The 17,173-nt window shown below is 45.9% G+C and overlaps 1 protein-coding gene across 2 annotated transcripts in view; it reads right to left on the bottom strand.

Moving 5' to 3' along the window:
* HECTD4 (HECT domain E3 ubiquitin protein ligase 4) overlaps nt 1-17,173 on the bottom strand; it is a 5,422,508-nt gene that overhangs the window by 593,803 nt on the left and 4,811,532 nt on the right. For both annotated transcript variants that reach the window (XM_044068422.1, XM_044068423.1), the window contains exon 61: nt 10,157-11,454. In XM_044068422.1, coding sequence (XP_043924357.1) covers nt 10,157-11,454 — 1,298 coding nt within the window. The remainder of the gene's footprint in view (nt 1-10,156; nt 11,455-17,173) is intronic.

Genomic DNA, 17,173 nt, shown 5'->3' with positions numbered 1-17,173 from the left:
AACCTTGGAGGTTGGACCTGTAAGAAATCTTTCACTGTTTGGACAGATTTTGCCTTCTCTTCCATCTTCTTCAGCACCTGTTGTGCAGGAGAGCCAAACAAATTGATCTTGTCCATGGGAGCATCTAGTAATTTGGATTTCACATGGTCTGGTAAGACCTGTTCTTTTAACCATGCATGCCCTCTGATAACTGTTCCAGTCATGGCTGATCTAAAGGAAGCCTCCAGTGCATCATAGCCGCATTTTAAGGAATGGTTACTGACCTGCTGAATGTTATGTACCATTTCCTGAACAGATTTTTTGTCTAATGGTTCATCTGAGGACAACTTTTTGGTTAACTGGTCTAGCATAAATTCTTGATACTGGATCATGTGGAATTGACAGTTCAATGCTCTAGCTGAAAGAGTAGCAGAAGTGTAAACTTTTTTACCCCATCTCTCTAAGGACCTGGATTCCCTTTCAGAGGGGAGGGGGTTTTTGGCAGAGGTAGCTGCTACAGCTTTAGGACCCTGGGAGATAGTCTCGGGATCTGCAAAAGGAGCCTTATACAAATGGTGATGAGTATCCGGAACCCTGTAGAACCTATCGGGCTTAGCAGGGGCCGGTGGAAGTGAATCAGGAGCAGTACAAGCATCATTAAATGCATCATCTACAACAGAGAGAACTGGAGGAATGGCTAAAGGCCTATGTTGTGGTAAATGCAGAAAGGTTCTAAGCCTCTTTCTAGAGTCTGAAAAATCCTGGCCCTGCCACTGAAATTGTTCCCTCATAGCATGCAAGGTTTCCCCAAAGGAAAATTCCTCAGGCGGAGAGGCAGAAGGGATGGACTCTTCAGCATCAGAGTCTTCATAAGGGGAGAAAGAAGCCTCTGGAGGGTTTGTATTATCTGAATCATCAGAGGAATCATCTGTAGAAACTGGTTCAGGGGGCTCTGCTCTAGGCCTCTTCTCTGGAGGTGGGTGAGAGGCCCTGTCTGTGTGAGATTGGGATCCCCGGATTAAAGAAATGAGATCCTCTGCTAGACTAAGAATTTGTGAACTGGAGCTAGGCCTGTGAGAGGGGGTCTTAGCAGGCACAGATTTAGTAGTTTTAGCTGCTTTAGCCCTGGCAAAAGCCTTAATGGACATGGATGCAGGTGGCCTAGCAGCTCCACGTGCAGGGGTGGAGATATCCAAGGGGATAGTGTCAGATAATTCCTGAGAAACTGTAAGAGCAGGAGGGATATCAGAAGCCGATTCCACGAGGTTGGAAGAGGCCTCGGTAAGAGGTAAGTTTTCGGCTGAAGGAAGAACCGCTTGCTCGGTTTCAGCCGAAACCGAGACACTCGCGGTTGGCCTAACCGCGGTTTTGGCCGAAACCGCAGACCGCGAGTGTCGGTCCTTTTCCTTGCGCTTTTTTGATATTTGCGTAGTCGGAGGATCCGACGGCATAATGTAAGCAAAATCGGAGCCGAAAAACTCCTCAGCAAATTCCGACCGACGTCTAAGCGTCCGTCGGTTAAAAGAAGCACAGGCTAGACAAGCTGCTACGTCGTGGTCTGGGCCTAAACAAGGTAAGCAGTAAGAGTGGAAATCTTTATGAGGCATTTGTTTCCCACAAGTTAAACAGTTATTCACTTTTTCTGACATCGGCTGAGGCAAGAAAGAGTCCCCAACGGGGTACTTGAATTTTTAGAAGTCTTCGTAGTAGTAGAAGTATTCGGTAGTAGTAATCTCTGGTTCTGACCGACCGGCACTTGCGAACAGCTTCTGCTTTGGGCGCCACGCGGCAAGAAAGACTGAGGAAAATGGCATCGGCTGATGCCTTTATACCCGAATAACTGCAGCTGTGACGTCGGGTGAAGTGCGACACCAGCCGAGGCCAGACCCAGACTTTGGAATCCGGCCGACCGAAGGGCTGCCTGACGACAGGACGACCCATTTGTAAGGACTGCAGATGCATCCTTGAAGGACATCAAGCACTTCAGACTGGTCCTTGCAATGATTCAGAACATAATCATCAACGGAAAACCTACAGACCACCATACACACACACATACACACGCATGCCTGCACACACATTTTATACATATATATATATATATATATATATATATACACACACACACACACATATACGTGCTAACATGAAAAACTACACATAACTCTCATACAATGAGGATTCAGCTCCTGAATACAGATGTTGTGTTCCCACATAACTACTATTAGACGCTGTCTTCAATGAAGAAAGAGCATGGTGACTACAGCAGTTACACTGATATAAGCTATGATTTCACAAAGTGAGGCTTCAAACATCCTGTCATTTGAAGGCTCACTCTCAAGAAAGTGAACTCAAACCACCTTACATATCTTCTAACTGGCAGAGCAGTAATAACTTTTAGTTATGTACTTACCATAACTTCGGATGTATGGGATCCATCTCGCCTACATTCATAACTGATGGGTTCGGAGCCGATCCATCGGCTCCGACTCGGCCACTATATAGTAGAACAAAGTCTCTAATTGGCTGGGCTACCCCTTATCCCAGAATGCACCACGCCTGCTTCCCCAGATCTTGTTTGTTCGCTTTCATACCTACATCCAGACACAGAGGCATACCAGCAACTGTAACAAACTAAAGTCCTTCAAGAGAAAAACTCAGGAAGTAACGGTATTCCCTCTAAATCCAATGGGAAGGGGGAAGGAGGGCGGGTACGTATGAATGTAGACGAGATGGATCCCATACATCCGAAGTTATGGTAAGTACATAACTAAAAGATGTAATGGGATCCTATCTCGCCTACATTCATAACTGATGGGACAGCGTCCCTAGCACCTAAATCCCGGGTGGCTCATTGGAAAACACTCCTGAGAACTGTGGAACCAAAGGAGGCTCTACCTCGAGAAGCCACATCTATCTTGTAATGAGAAATGAAGGTGTGTGGAGAAGTCCAGGTAGCGGCCGCACAGATATCATCTATCGATAATTTGGAGTGAAATGCTACAGAAGTAGCCATTGCCCTGGTAGAATGAGCCCTGACTGGGAAAGGTAGCTCTTTGCCGGACCGTGAATAAATGAAGGAGATGCAATCTTTAATCCATTTGGCTATGGTGGTTTTAGCCACGGTTGACTAACCTATTTTCCGCAAAGGACACAAACAGCTGATCTGACTTTCGTGTCTGATTGGTCCTACTTAAATAAAAACGCAGTTGTCTGTGAACATCCAAGTGATGGAAAATATATTCTGCGCTATTGGAGAATTTGGGAAAAAACACAGGGAGCTCCAAGGATTGTTGAATGCATAAGGGGGATGCTACCTTGGGCAAGAAAGAGGGATTTAACTTGAGGGACACTCTGTCTTTGTGAAAGGTCAAATAAGGAGGATTAGAACAGAGAGCCTGAAGCTCTGAGACCCGCTTAGCAGAGGTTATTGTCACCAAAAAGGCGGTTTTTCAAGATAGAAATTTTATATCACAAGTAGCTGCTGGTTCAAAGGGGTGGGCAGTTAAAGCAGCTAGAACCATATTCAGGTCCCAAGGGGGCACAGGATGGGCTATAGGAGGCCGAAGGAGCCACGCTCCTTTAAGGAAAGATTTGCAAAGCCTGTTTGCCATTAAGGAAGGCTCAAAGGAGACATGAAAATTAGAGATAGCCGCCAGTTGGACTTTAATTGTGGAAACTGAAGAGCCCAAATAAAACAAAGAAGCCAGGAATTCTAAAACCTGAGGTACTGGGGCGGTAAGGGGATCTATACCTCGTTGCTGGGCCCAAAGAGCAAACCTCTTCCACTTGCTGGAATACAGATTAATAGTGGAAGGTTTGTGAGAAGAGGACAAAATGTGGATGACGTCTGGAGAAAAGGAGTTATCTCTGACTAAGTTTGGAAGTGGAGTAATCAAGCGGCCAACCTCAAGGACCTGAGGGATGGGTGAGACTGTCCCAACTGATGAGTCAACAGGTCGGGCACCAGGTCCAGAAACCATGGGCCCTCCACCGCATACCTCAGAAGGAAGGGGAACCAAACCTGACGAGGCTAGTGTGGAGCGATCAAAATCATGTCGCTTCCTAGATAAATCACCTTCGGGAGAAGGGGAACCGGAGGGAAGGCGTAAAGTAGACCGGGGGGCCAACTGTGAGCTAGAGCGTCCCTGGGAATCTGCCCCTGAGAGGGAGTCAGAGTGAAGAACTCCCTGCATTTCGCATTGTGAGGACTGGCGAACAAGTCGCAACAAGGGAGGCCCCACTTGGCGAAGATGTTTGCAGCCACCCTGTCGTTGAGGGACCACTCGTGGGGTAACAAGAGAGTCCTGCTCAACCTGTCTGCAATCACACTGGATTCCCCCGGAATGTGCGTTGGCACAAGGAAACACTGGGTAGAAATCGCCCAATGCCACACTCTCATGGCCTCTCTGCAAAGAGGGTAGGACCGGGTTCCGCCTTGCTTGTTTATGTACCAGACTACCGACATGTTGTCGGATAGGATCACAATAGTACCCTATGGAAGAGCATGATGAAGTGCTTGCAACACCAGTAGCACCGCTCTCATTTCCAGGATATTGATATGTAAGTGCGTTTCATGAGCCTGCCACGTACCTTGGACAGACCTGTCCAGATAATGACCCCCCACCCTGTCTGGGAGGCGTCAGTGGTCACCGTGGCGACGGGAGGCTGAAGGGCAAAGGGTCGCCCCTGGTCCAGGTTGGACCGAAGCAGCCACCAACGTAGGTCCCAACGGCAAATTTCGGTAATCTGGACCAAACGGTTCAAGGGAAGTTCCTGAAAGGACCATTGAACCGACAGTAGCCATTGTAGCACCCACATGTGCAGCCCGGCTAAGGGGACTAGAAGAATAGTCGAGGCCATCGTGCCCAATAACTGCAGAATCAGTCTGGCCTGAACTCGTGATCTGGGTAACAAGGTTTGAACCTGAGTCTGCAGGACCTGAATCCTTTCTGCCGGCAAGAATGCCCGCATTCTTCTTGTGTCTAACTCTACGCCTATAAAGGCACTTGTTCAGTTAATACGCTGAGACGGCTGCAGCACAGATTTTCCCCAATTGAACGTGATTCCTAGTGAATGACCCAAACTGACTGTGGTCATAAGCACCCGAACTAATAGATGCTTGGAGGTGGCAGTAAGGAGCCAGTCGTCTAGATAGGGAAACACTTGGAATCCTAGACTTCTCAAGTGAGCTGTCACTACTGCCAGACACTTGGTGAACACCCTGGGGGCTGTGGTGAGACCAAAGGGCAGTGCTCGGAACTGGAAATGACTGGTTCCCAGGCGGAAGCGTAAATGACTCCTGGACTCTTGACTTATCAGACTGTGATAGTAAGAGTCCTTGAGATCTATGGAGCACATCCAGACATCCTTCTCCAATAACGGGAGAATGGACTGAAGGGCGACCATTCGGAATTTGGATTTTTTTACAAAGCGATTCAATGAACTGAGGTCCAAAATGGGCCTTAAGTCCCCTGTCTTTTTTGGCACCAAAAATAGTCTTGAGTAAGTTCCTGATCCGATCTGGTCGGCGGGGACAGGCTGGATGACTCCTTTTCTTAGCAGCTTTGAAACCTCAACCGCTGCTTGATCCCGCTGACTGGGTGGCACATCCGGGATTTTCCTGATAGGAAGAGGGGGGATCTTGATGAAAGGGATGAGATAGCCTCTGGTTGTGGTTCAGAGCACCCACTGATCCTTGGTGATAAATTCCCAAGCCTGTGGGTGTTCCGCAAAACGACCCCCGACTGGCTCCGGAGATGCGCAGTCGGGCCACGTCTCAGGGACGGGGAGCGTTGGATGGACCACGAAAGGAATCGCGGTCTCCAGAGTTACAGGGGCCTCTGCCACCTCTGGGGCGGCGTCTTCCTGAATCCCCCCCCCCACCTCTAGAGGGGGGATCACTCAGTGGAGTAGGGAAAGACCTTTGAGTTTTCCTGAACCACATTTTCCCTCCTCTCTGGGCCTTGGATAAGGTCTAGAGGGAGCGGAAAAATGGGCCCCCACAGCAGTCAAGGTCTTGCCCTCCTGCTCGCACCAAGTCAGTGTGTCCTTCACCTTGGGTCCAAACAGGGAGGACCCATCAAAGGGGGCGTCGGTGAAGGAAGACTTAAAAGCCTCCGCAAAGGGACACAAGCGTAACCAGGCATGTCTTCTAAGAGCCACGCCTGTTCCCGCTGCTCTACTCGCCCCTTCGGCCACATATGAGATGAGCCTCATGGACGAGTTGACTATCGTGGATAGGGTAGTCCATCTGGGCGCTAACAGTTTGGGCTAACGCCTCAGAAAGATTACCTGTAAGAGACTCACCTAACTCTTTGAGGAGGTCCCTTTGGAGCCTGGTAAAATGACAAAGGTAATTCAGCGACCGCAGGGTAAAGACCGCTGAAGAAAGGGTACGCTTCCCGTACCTATCCATGCTCCTGGAATCCTTATTAGGAGGGTGAATAGACGTTGAAGCCTCTGCCACGTCTTGCTGAGTGGCAGATGCCACCACCATCGCATCTACTGCAACTCCTTTAGACAAAAATTCCTTTTGAGGAGGGGCTGAGAGGAACTTGTTAGGCCTGGCGGGTACCGGTTCCACAGAGTCAGGGTGTTCCCACACCCTTCGAGAAACTAAATCTAGTAGTTCATCGAAGGGTGGAGACACCCAGGAGGTGGAGGGCTGGGCCCCAAAAGCCTTCAGGAAGACTGACTCCTCCGCGGAAGGGGTTTTGGACTGCCAATCGCCTCTCTGTCTCAGGATCTCGAGGATATCTGAGAATGAGACGTCATCCGAGGACGATTTTGGGGACCCCTCCGCATCATCAAGGTCAGTATCTGATGTGATAGACTCATCCTGGGAGTCAATGTGCTTCCTCTTGCACAATTTTTTTCTTGGATGTTCATCTGAAGTGGATTCAGAAGGACCTCCCGTGAGAAGGGAACCCCCCAAGGGGGTATCCTCAGGCCCTGGGGCCCCACTGTCGTGGGAATGAAGCACACCAGAAGCACCAGTTCCCAAGTCTAGGGACGGTGAGGTAGAGACTTGCTGAGCCGGCAAGGACATGGCCAGCGCACTCCTCATGGCCTCAAAAGCAGGACCTCCAGACTCTATGGAGGACAGCGGCTGAGAGACCACCACAGTACTGGGAATCCCTGCGACCGATGCTCCGAGGGGAAGACTAGGAACCGAAGCTACAAGTTCCAAAGTGTTCCCCTCGGCCCCGACCGAGGAAGTCCTGGTACCGAACCCTGACGCCGAGGACAGGGTAGGAATGATGGTCGGAACAGAAAGGCTCCGAGGGAATCTCGGTTCCGACTGGACAACTCTGCTCCGCTCTACCATCACCGACTCCAACGGCTCCGAGGAAGTTGGAGGAGGAATCGGATGCGTCGAAGTGGGAGCCGGCTCCGGAGCCGAGTGGGCTGGAGCCGAGACCATTTTTGCAAACAACGGGGACTGGAAAAGCCTCTGGATAACTCTGTCCAAATCTGAGTCTGACAACCTGGAGGATTTAGAGGAAATAGATGGAGGCCGAGACGACTTCTCTCTTGGCTCAGATAGACCAGGGGACCGGCTCCGAAATGGCTCCAACACCATCGGCACCGGATCCGGAACCGTATGAATAATCATCGGCGCCGAAGGAGACTTCGGGGCCGGGGGGAAGAGTCTGAGCTGCACACCTCCACCGGCTCCGAGACCAAAGGAGCCGAAGCAGATGATTCGCCTCTCGATCCCCCAACCTGCGGCTCCGACACCAATGGAGCCAAGGAAAGAGGTATCGAGGCAGACCCTTCCACCTGAGGCTCCGAAGCCATTGGAGCAGAGGAAGAAGAGGTTGACCTATGCTTCTTGGAAGTCGGTTCTGACGGACTGGTCAGAGCCGACCTTTTCTTTTTAGAAGCTGGAGAGGAAGGAGAAGCCAAAGCTTCCTCAAAAGAGGGCTTAATAAGGCCCTTAAGGATCAATTTATTTTTACGTTCTTGAAGGACCCTAGAGGAAAAAGCATGACAAACACTACATGTTTCCTGCAAATGTTTCGGTCCTAAACAATACACGCAAACAGCATGGCTATCAGTAATAGACATTTTGTAGTTGCACTTGGTGCACTTTTTAAAACCAGACTTCCGCTCTTTAGACATCCTATCACACAACTATTTTTTACCAAGAGAAGTAACCTTAAAATAGGGCACGAGCCCTTGACTCAACAACGGGACTGGCCCGAGATACAGAACAGAAAAAATGGGCAGAAGCCCTCTAACTAAAAACGGCTTTAGCCCGATAAGTAGGATGTATAGTAGGGTGAAAAACAAGCCTAAAAGAATACAATTTCAACACATTAACTCACAATAAGGGCAAAGGCCCTCTAACTTAAACGGGCCTTGCCCGGTAAGTAGATAAAATACCAATCACACTGAAAAAGGTTCACACACACACGTAAAGCTGTTAAAACAGCTGTTTGTTAAATCAGTGAAGAAACCCCTAGGTCAAAAGACCAAAAAAGTAATGAAAAAACACTTAGCTCCAGCCAAGTCGAGACCACGTCTAGCTTGAAAAGCGGCAAACGAGATCTGGGGAAGCAGGCGTGGTGCATTCTGGGATAAGGGGTAGCCCAGCCAATTAGAGACTTCGTTCTACTCTATAGTGGCCGAGTCGGAGCCAATGGATCGGCTCCGAACCCATCAGTTATGAATGTAGTCGAGATAGGATCCCATTACATCTTATTTTACATGCTCCAAACAGCTGAAGATCCCAGTGCTGTTGCCTCCCATTCTGAATATCTAGTCATGCTTTTATCTTACTATGTTCATCACAATGAACACTGCTGCATTAGTGCTAGCTAAGGATATAACAGCTGGCAATTATATTCTTGGCAAAGATATAACCCAAACTGTTATGACTACTGACGCAATGATCACTCGAACATCTACTGTTATGGCAAGTTTACTTACACAATTATACTTTCCACCCACTCACTGCATTATCAACAAATTGTGGTCAATAACTGGTCTTTACCATCCAATCAGTGTGTTTGTGTCACTGAAAATTTGGATACTCCCATCCTTCAAACTACCACAGCAATAGTGACCGTCTTCCCAGAGGCTCTTGCCTGAAATGATATTTCTTGGTACTTCAGTAGGGCCCTCCCCTCCACTCCCTCACCCATGTAGCAACATTCCTTGATGATTCAGTCATTCTTCATCCATGGTTAACACTTTCATCACAAAGAAAGTCTCAAGTCCCAATTACCTCTGTTATTCCGACAATGGTCCAGTGTCCTACCATAACATAATTATCTATATGTGAAGGCAGAATCTACGAACAGGGTACATGGTGGCCAAGTGATGACATTCTGACTATAACCTTAGTGCATCACACACACAAACAATATGCTCTATGCCATGCATTCATGTTCAATGAAATGGACTACAAAAGTAGATGCCATCAGACAGGGCATCGCAACTGGTCAGTCCACTGTTTTTGGCCAACAAACATATATGATGTTCATTAAGCCAGCATTAAACACAGGAGCTTGAGCACAAAATAAAAGTTGTTTATATAAATAATGCACTCTCTCTGAAGGGGGGAAATAATTCAAATGTTTACTAATGTACAGTCAAAGCAGAATGATACATTCATGTGCAATGCATATGCTCATGCCACACACACACACACACACACACACACACACACACACACACACACACACACACACACACACACACACACAATCTATCTAAACATTCCAAATGACAAGAATAAGTGTTTAAATAATAATAAAACTCATATAACATAACAACATGCTTGAAAACAATATATACCTAAACTATTTACATTTCACTGAATTACATGGTTTGCTCTGAACCGTGACTCTCTAGAGTATGGTATTATTCATGTGTGTTAAACAATTCTCTGATGAGTATTTCTTGAAGATACATGAGCATGACAAGTTTACTACCCTGAGCCAAGGTGAAAACCATCATCTCCTAAAATGTTATTTTCTATAGTGTACACTTCAGAAATACAAGCAGAAATAAGCTTCTGATGTCAGTACCATGACAAATAAGATACGGATTAACCATTTAACTAATAAATTATATCACAGATTTTCAAAATCCTAGAATAATATGTAGAGATTACTTATGCTATCATAATGATGAAATAACTGTATCAGAAAATATTTATTTTTACCTCGATGACTGCATATCCTTTAATTGGCCGTAAAGTCAATTGACTGTTGTCCAGAGAGGTGACGGTGTACATCGAGCCAACATCAGACACAGAAGCAGAGTCAACACTATCCACAGGTTCTCCAAGGCTGCCCAAACTGCCTAAACTCCCAGTGCTACACAAAGAAAGATCCAAACTCTCCTGACTGGAAACTGTGTGCGGTTCCAGAGTTCCAGCAGGAACAGTTATTTCAGGTTGGAACTGGTCAACAGAAATGTCACTGGTTGTCCTGGAAACACCCTGGGAACTGCAAATGGAAGTCTGACTTGTAGATGCAGAAGGACTAACACTCACAGCAGGTGTGACACTGCTACAACTGCTGATATCCAAACTGTCAACACTACCAACTACAGAGCACCTCTCTGGCTCAGTCTTGCTGTCTACACCTTCTGCTTTACCTTTTGTTTTTTTAATGACCTCCTCCTGCAAAGGGATGTAAATTTCATCTTTGAAGACTCCACCATGTGCATTGCATGCTCTACGGATTGCACTTCTCACAACACTTTCCTCTAGGTGAGTAGGGATTCCAGAAATCACAAGTAACCTACTATGGGCCGTTGACCCTACTAGAGCCTGGCACGCATCTGTGACAGCATCATTTGTCAACCCCAGACCACGAGGGTCTTTATTTGTTAGGTGTCTAAGAATCATAAGTAATGTTAACGCTCTGTGAAACCACAGCATATCTTCTGGTTTACTTCCACCAATGTTAAAAGCTGCAGCATCCAATTCATTGGCACGGGAAGAAGCTCTTTTGCCTGATGAAGTTGTCTTTTCTCGTTTCATTTTTACCTTCTTTCTTTTTGAAAGCAAACTAGGACTCTGTGGTGTCTGTCCTGGAGAGGAGGATGAGGAAGATGATGAATCACTTAGATTTGGGGCATTTGTTGATGACATTACAGAAACAGCAGTGCTCATGTTAATTGGTAGAGTGACTTCTACCACAGCAAGGCATACTTCCATTAATGCATGAAAATATGTAGAAAACCTTCCTTGATCCAAGAATCCTGCACTTGACCCACCACAAACATTTCCTGCCACCCAGTTTTGAGTCTCTTTATCATACAGTTTACGCAACTCTGTCTGCAGAGCCATAAGCATGGCCAAGCAGGGGTTCAACTGAAGAGCAATGGATGATGATAACCCTGAGGGATTCTTTCTCTGTTCTAAGGAGTGAACTTTTCGAAGCAATTCAGCCAGAAGGTGAAAAATATATTGCTTAATGTCAGCTGCAGTGTCTGTTGTCCACAGAAGACCACCTACAGTAAGAAAATAGAAACAGTTGCTAGTAACTGTGTACAAAAAATGTATTATTGACTTGTAATTATGCAATTATTCGTACGTAAATAGATATGGTTCTCATCCATAAAGTGCCAGTCCTGGTAAATAATTTTGCTGTGGGCCTTAAAGCTCCTGTCCTGCAACTGTTGTGGTATGACCCCCTCAAAAACACTAATAAAATCTGCACAATGACTCATTATGGATATTTATTTACCTTATAAAAGTTGAAATAATCTGAATCTAAGTGACTATATTGGTTTGCTACTAAATGTACAAAGCAAATGATAATGATATTTAGTGGCACGATACGTAACAAACAAGGACACACCTTATCAGGTGATCTGAGTGAAGGCCTTTTACAATGCCAAATTGTTGGGAATTTCTTATTCTTCTGTCATTCCAAACTCTGCAGCATGTCTACTCGTACCACTGCATATCCTGCCAGTTTGAAAATATGCACTGTAGGACTGTACCATTTGAATGCTCACAGCCATGGCTATACAAAAGTATACCAAGCAGTAAAACACACTCTACTGGGAGGCAAGAGTTGAAAAAAACTAAAAGAAAGGGCTCAGAAAGCAGGCTCCTTAAGCATGGAAGTCCCAAAACAGACTTAAATCCTAGAATCATGACCTACACAATAATGCTCAGAAAAGATGTGAAATTACAAAATACAAATGTCTACAAGAGTGACACACCTGAAATATGATGGAGGTAATTATATAGCTCTTCTGCAGTGTCCTTTGACAGCATTATCCAAAGACTGTTAAGCTACCTGATGGAAAGAAACAGTACAGCCATGTATACAAATACTTATGGTAACAGTGGATCTTCAAGGAGAAGTCATTGTGAACAGTGCACAGCATCCTGGGTAATCCCCGTGTAAAGAAAGCCCTCCAAAGTTGAGGCTCAAAAAAAAAAAAAAGAAGAAAGAAAAATACAACTACTAACACACCACATTCAAAGCAAATCATCTTGGCAGTCACAATTTTATATCAAACTATTTAAATGATTCAAAAGCTACACTTCAGCCTACCCACTCAAGTGTCACTGAGAAACAATCAACACCTCTTATAAAGTCACAATCACAGTCTCTCCAAACAGCCTGTAAATGGAGCAGCTGCCCCTCTTTACCACGTCCTAACTATGACTAAGACTATTAAGAATAACTCATAACATTTGAGTTTTATCCATCTTGGGTGTCTGGCCAGAAATTTCATCAGCTATGCCTCAGGCCCTGTAATGATCAAAGCTGGTTTTGTGCTTGTGCAAGCATCTTAAAGTACAGTTGTGTACACTTACCATAAATGTAGATGTTAGAGTGTATTCACTGTTGCAGTCATCACATTTGGGTTATCTGCTTGCAGTAGCCCTCAGTCGGCCTGATTAACAAAGTCTTGGGTCCTGCATCGTTTGCTGTCCCTTCTTCCATGACGTCAGGTCATCAGGGGTATAAAACATGCAGCCGATGCCATTACATCAGTTTTTCTTGCCCCAGATGTCAGGTGCCCCCCTAGTGGGAAGCAATTAAATCTATAAATATACAAGGTTATACCTCAAATAAAAAAGCAAATACACCAAAAAGCTTTTGAGCATAGTAAAGGAGAGTAGAGGTATAGCCAGAAGAAATAAGGGGGCTGGAGGGAGGGTAACCAGGACTGTAACAGTGAATACACTTGAACATCTACATTTATGGTAAGTGTACACAACTGTACTATGTTCTACATGTTTCATTGTTGCAGTCAACACATTTGGGTAGATTCCCAAAGCTAAGGATGGGAAGATGAATTTAGAAAGCATTAGGACCAGCTATAAGGCCCTGCAAGACTGCAGTGGCAAAGCCAGCGCTGGATTTAGAGAAAATTGGCAGATGGCAATGCTTGATAAAAGTATGTACAGAACTCCAGGTCGCAGCTTCTAGGATGTCCCTGGTAGGGATGCCTATGAGAAAGGCTGTAGAGGTAGAAGCAGCCCTGGTTGAATGGGGTCTGATCCCCTATGGGATAGGTTTTCCTTGGTGCTTTTTGCAAAAATGAATGCAATGGCCTATCCATTTGGAAATGGTTTGTTTTGAAATAGCCTTCCCCTCTGCCCCTGCAGCAAATGCCACCAGCAGTTGGTCAGATTTCCCTTGAGATTTAGTCCTGTCCAAGTAGAATCTAAGTTATCTGTGCACATCTAAGGAGTGCAGTCCCCATTCCCCTTTGTTCTGTGGATTAGGAAAGAAGGTTGGCAAATGAATGGACTGATTAAGGGCCACACTGGATACCACTTTGGGCATGAAGCAGGGATTGGTCCTGAGTGACACCCTGTCCGCAATAAAGATGATGAAAGGCCCCACTGCCATGAGGGCCTGTAATTCAGATACCCTTCTTGCTGAAGTGATTGCTAAAATGAAAGCTGTTTTCCAAGAAAGGAATTTTAAGTCTGTAGTAGCAGCTGGCTTGAAAGGAGGAAGAGTGAGTTTCTCCAATACAAAATTAAGGTCTCAGGCTGGAGTTGGAGCTCTCCTGGGTGGTTGTAAATTGTTGGCCCCTCTGAGGAACTGCTTGAGCAATGGATGAGAGAAGAGGGGAGGTTCTGTGTTATAATGAGCTGAAATGACTGACGCGTGAATTTTGATGGATGAGAAAAACAGGCCCTTGTGAAGCATCTCAGTTCAGTATTGTAAAATCTGCGGTAAATTGGGCACTGCTGTGCTCATCCCTTGAGACTGGTTCCAGACACAGAATCTTTTCCATTTTTCAGCATAAGATTTTCTAGTACTAGGCCTCCTTGCCTCTAAAATTATATCCATCACGGGTTTATTGAGGGATGGTAAAGGAGAGATTAGGTAATTAGCCAGGCTGCTAGGTTTAGTGTTTGAAGCTGAGAGTGCAGGATCCGGTTCTCCTGCTGAGACAATAGAGTAGGAATCTGAGGCATTTCCCATGGGGCCAATAGTGGCACACTGCGCAAGAGGAGGTACATCAGTGTTGGCGTCGCCAGTCTGGTGCAATCAAAATTGTCCTTGTTTTGTCTTGTTTGATCTGTAGTAGTACTTTGGAGAGCAGAGGCAGAGGAGGAAATGCATAAACTGATTGTTTTTTCCAGCCGAAAGACAGAGCATCCACTTTCCAAGCTTGTTTGCGGGGAGTCCTTACGCAAAATTTGTCCAACTGATAGTTCTGGGGGGAGGCAAACAGGTCTATATCTGAGCTCCCCCATTTGCTTGTCACCATGTTGAATATCCTTGGTTCCAGTTTCCACTCGTGTGGGTCCATGAGGTTTCTGCTTAGTTCGTCTGCCAGTGTATTTAGTTTTCCTGGCAGGAATTGAGCTTGTAGATGCACTTGGTAGCTCAGGGCTGTGTTCCACAATGCCATGGCTAGTCTGCAGAGAGGGTAAGAATGTGTACCCCCCTGTTTATGTACCACATAACAGTGGTGTTGTCAGTCTTTACCATTAATTGTCCTGGATGAATGTGGTCCTTGAAGGCTGTCAGAGCATTCTGTACAGCTAACATTTCTTTTTGATTGATATGCAGATGCATTTGACTTGGGTTCCATTTGCCCTGAATGCACTTCCCTGCCAGGTGAGCCCCCCATGCATAGTCTGATGCATCTGCTGTTAGTGTTTGGGCTGCAGGGGGTAGTGTGAATGGTACTCCCTTGTTTTGGTGGCAGGTCTACCAAAAAAACTCATGGCGTAGGCAAGGTTTGATGGGAATCATTGCTTCTAGATCCTGAGAATGCTGACACCATAGGCTTTTTGGATACCATTGTAGTTTCCTCATATGTAGTCTTGCATATGGAATTAGAAGAATGCAGTAGGCCATGAAGCCCAAGGCTTGTAGTGCTTGCCTTGGAGATAGCAGGGTTTTTGTGGCCACCTGTTTGAAGTAGGTTGTCAAATTAATTTGTTTCTCTGGCGTGAGGAAAGCCATCTGGGAAGTTGTATTGAAGCTTGGTCCCAGAAATGCAATTTGTTGACAGGGTACCAGGTGTAATTTCTTTTCGTTTATGGTGCACCCCAAACAAGTTAGCACCCTTTGTACAAAGGCCAGATGATTCAAAAGTATGTCCTGGCTTTCTGCCTGAATTAGACAATCATCCAGGTATGGGTATATTTGAATATTTCTTTGCCTGCAAAATGCAATGACTGGAGCCAAGCACTTTGTGAATACCCTGGGTGCAGTAGATAAGCCAAAGGGCAGTGCAGAGAACTGGTAGTGCATGTAGCCTGCTTTGAAGTGTAGGTATCTTCTGCAAGATTCCCTGACTGGGATGTGCAGGTATGCTTCCTTTAAATCTAGTGTTGCCAACCAGACGTCTTTGCCTAACATAGGAAGCAACTAGTGAAGTGTCAGCATCTTGAATTTTGGAATCACCAAAAAGGTGTTTAGAGTAGACAGGTCCAGGATAGGATGCCATGAACTGTGTTTTCTGGGTACCAGGAAAAGTCTCGAGTAGAAACCTTGTCCCTTTTTCTCTTCTGGTACCAACTGAATAGCCCCCATGCTTAAGAGTGAAAGTACTTGCTTTTGGGCCTCTGCCCACTGATTTGGGGGTAGATGGCCATCCGCTTGGTGTTGGTAACGTGTAGAAGTAAAATCTGTATCCCTGAGACACTATATTTAAAACCCATTTGTCCTGGGTAATGAGTTACCAGTTCTTTGCATGAAGAGCAATCTTTCCCCCTCAAAGGGGCAGTCAGTTGAGAAGTGCTTGGAAGTTTTAAAAAGAAGACATTGAGACAGTTTACCATAGGGGGGAGTTTTATTACTCCCAGATTTGGAAGTGGAGGCCCCCCATTGCTTAGTCCTGTGCGTACCCTGGGACTGGAGCCTGGGAGCTCTGCTGGGTCCGGGTTTGGACCGAGAAGGTCTGGAAGAGGCAGGAAAGGACCAATTCTTGGAAGGCCAATGCCTACTAAACCTTGAAGGTTGTACTTGTAAAAAATCTTTAACGGTTTGCATAGATTTAGCTTTTTCCTCCATCTTTTTAAGAACTTCTTCTGCCTTGTTGCCAAACAGGCGGTCCTGGTTTAAGGGAGCATCCAGTAATTTTGCTTTAACATGATCTGGCAAGGATTGCTCCTTAAGCCAAGCATGCCTTCAAGTACAGACCCAGTTACAGCAGCCCTGCAAGATGCCTCTAGTGAATCAAAACCACACTGCAAAGTATGTTTTCCAACTTGTTCAGATGAATGCAGTAAATCCTGTAAATCCTTATTTTCAGCACAATCAGGAATCAACATAATTTTCTGTTTAAGCAATCCAGTAATATGCTGCTGATACTTTAACATATGAAACTGGCAGTTTAAGGCCCTAATGGCCAAAGTTGCAGAAGTGTATACCTTCTTACCCCATCTATCCAGCGCCCTGGAGTCTCTGTCAGAGGGGGTAAAGATTTTTGGCAGTAGTAGTAGCATTAATGCCCTTGGGCCCCTGTGAAAGAGTTACAGGATCCGCAGTAGGATTTTTAAAAAGGAACTTGTGAGAGTCAGGGACCCTGTAATATCTATCAGGTTTTCTGGGAGCAGGAGGCAAAGAGTCAGGGGCCAAGCTACATTCCGAAACGGCATCATCAACAATGTCTAGTACAGGAGGTATGGCTAAAGGCCTGTGCTGCGGCAGCAGTAAGAAATCCCTAAGCCTCTTTTTGGAATCAGAGAAATCCTGACTTTCCCAATGAAAATGCTCCCTGAGAGTATGCA

This window comes from Protopterus annectens, chromosome 4.part0 (genome assembly GCF_019279795.1).
Source record: "Protopterus annectens isolate FY-2018-M chromosome 4.part0, PAN1.0, whole genome shotgun sequence".
NCBI classification, from domain to species: Eukaryota; Metazoa; Chordata; order Ceratodontiformes; family Protopteridae; genus Protopterus; species Protopterus annectens.
This window is presented reverse-complemented; position numbering and strand designations above follow the sequence as displayed.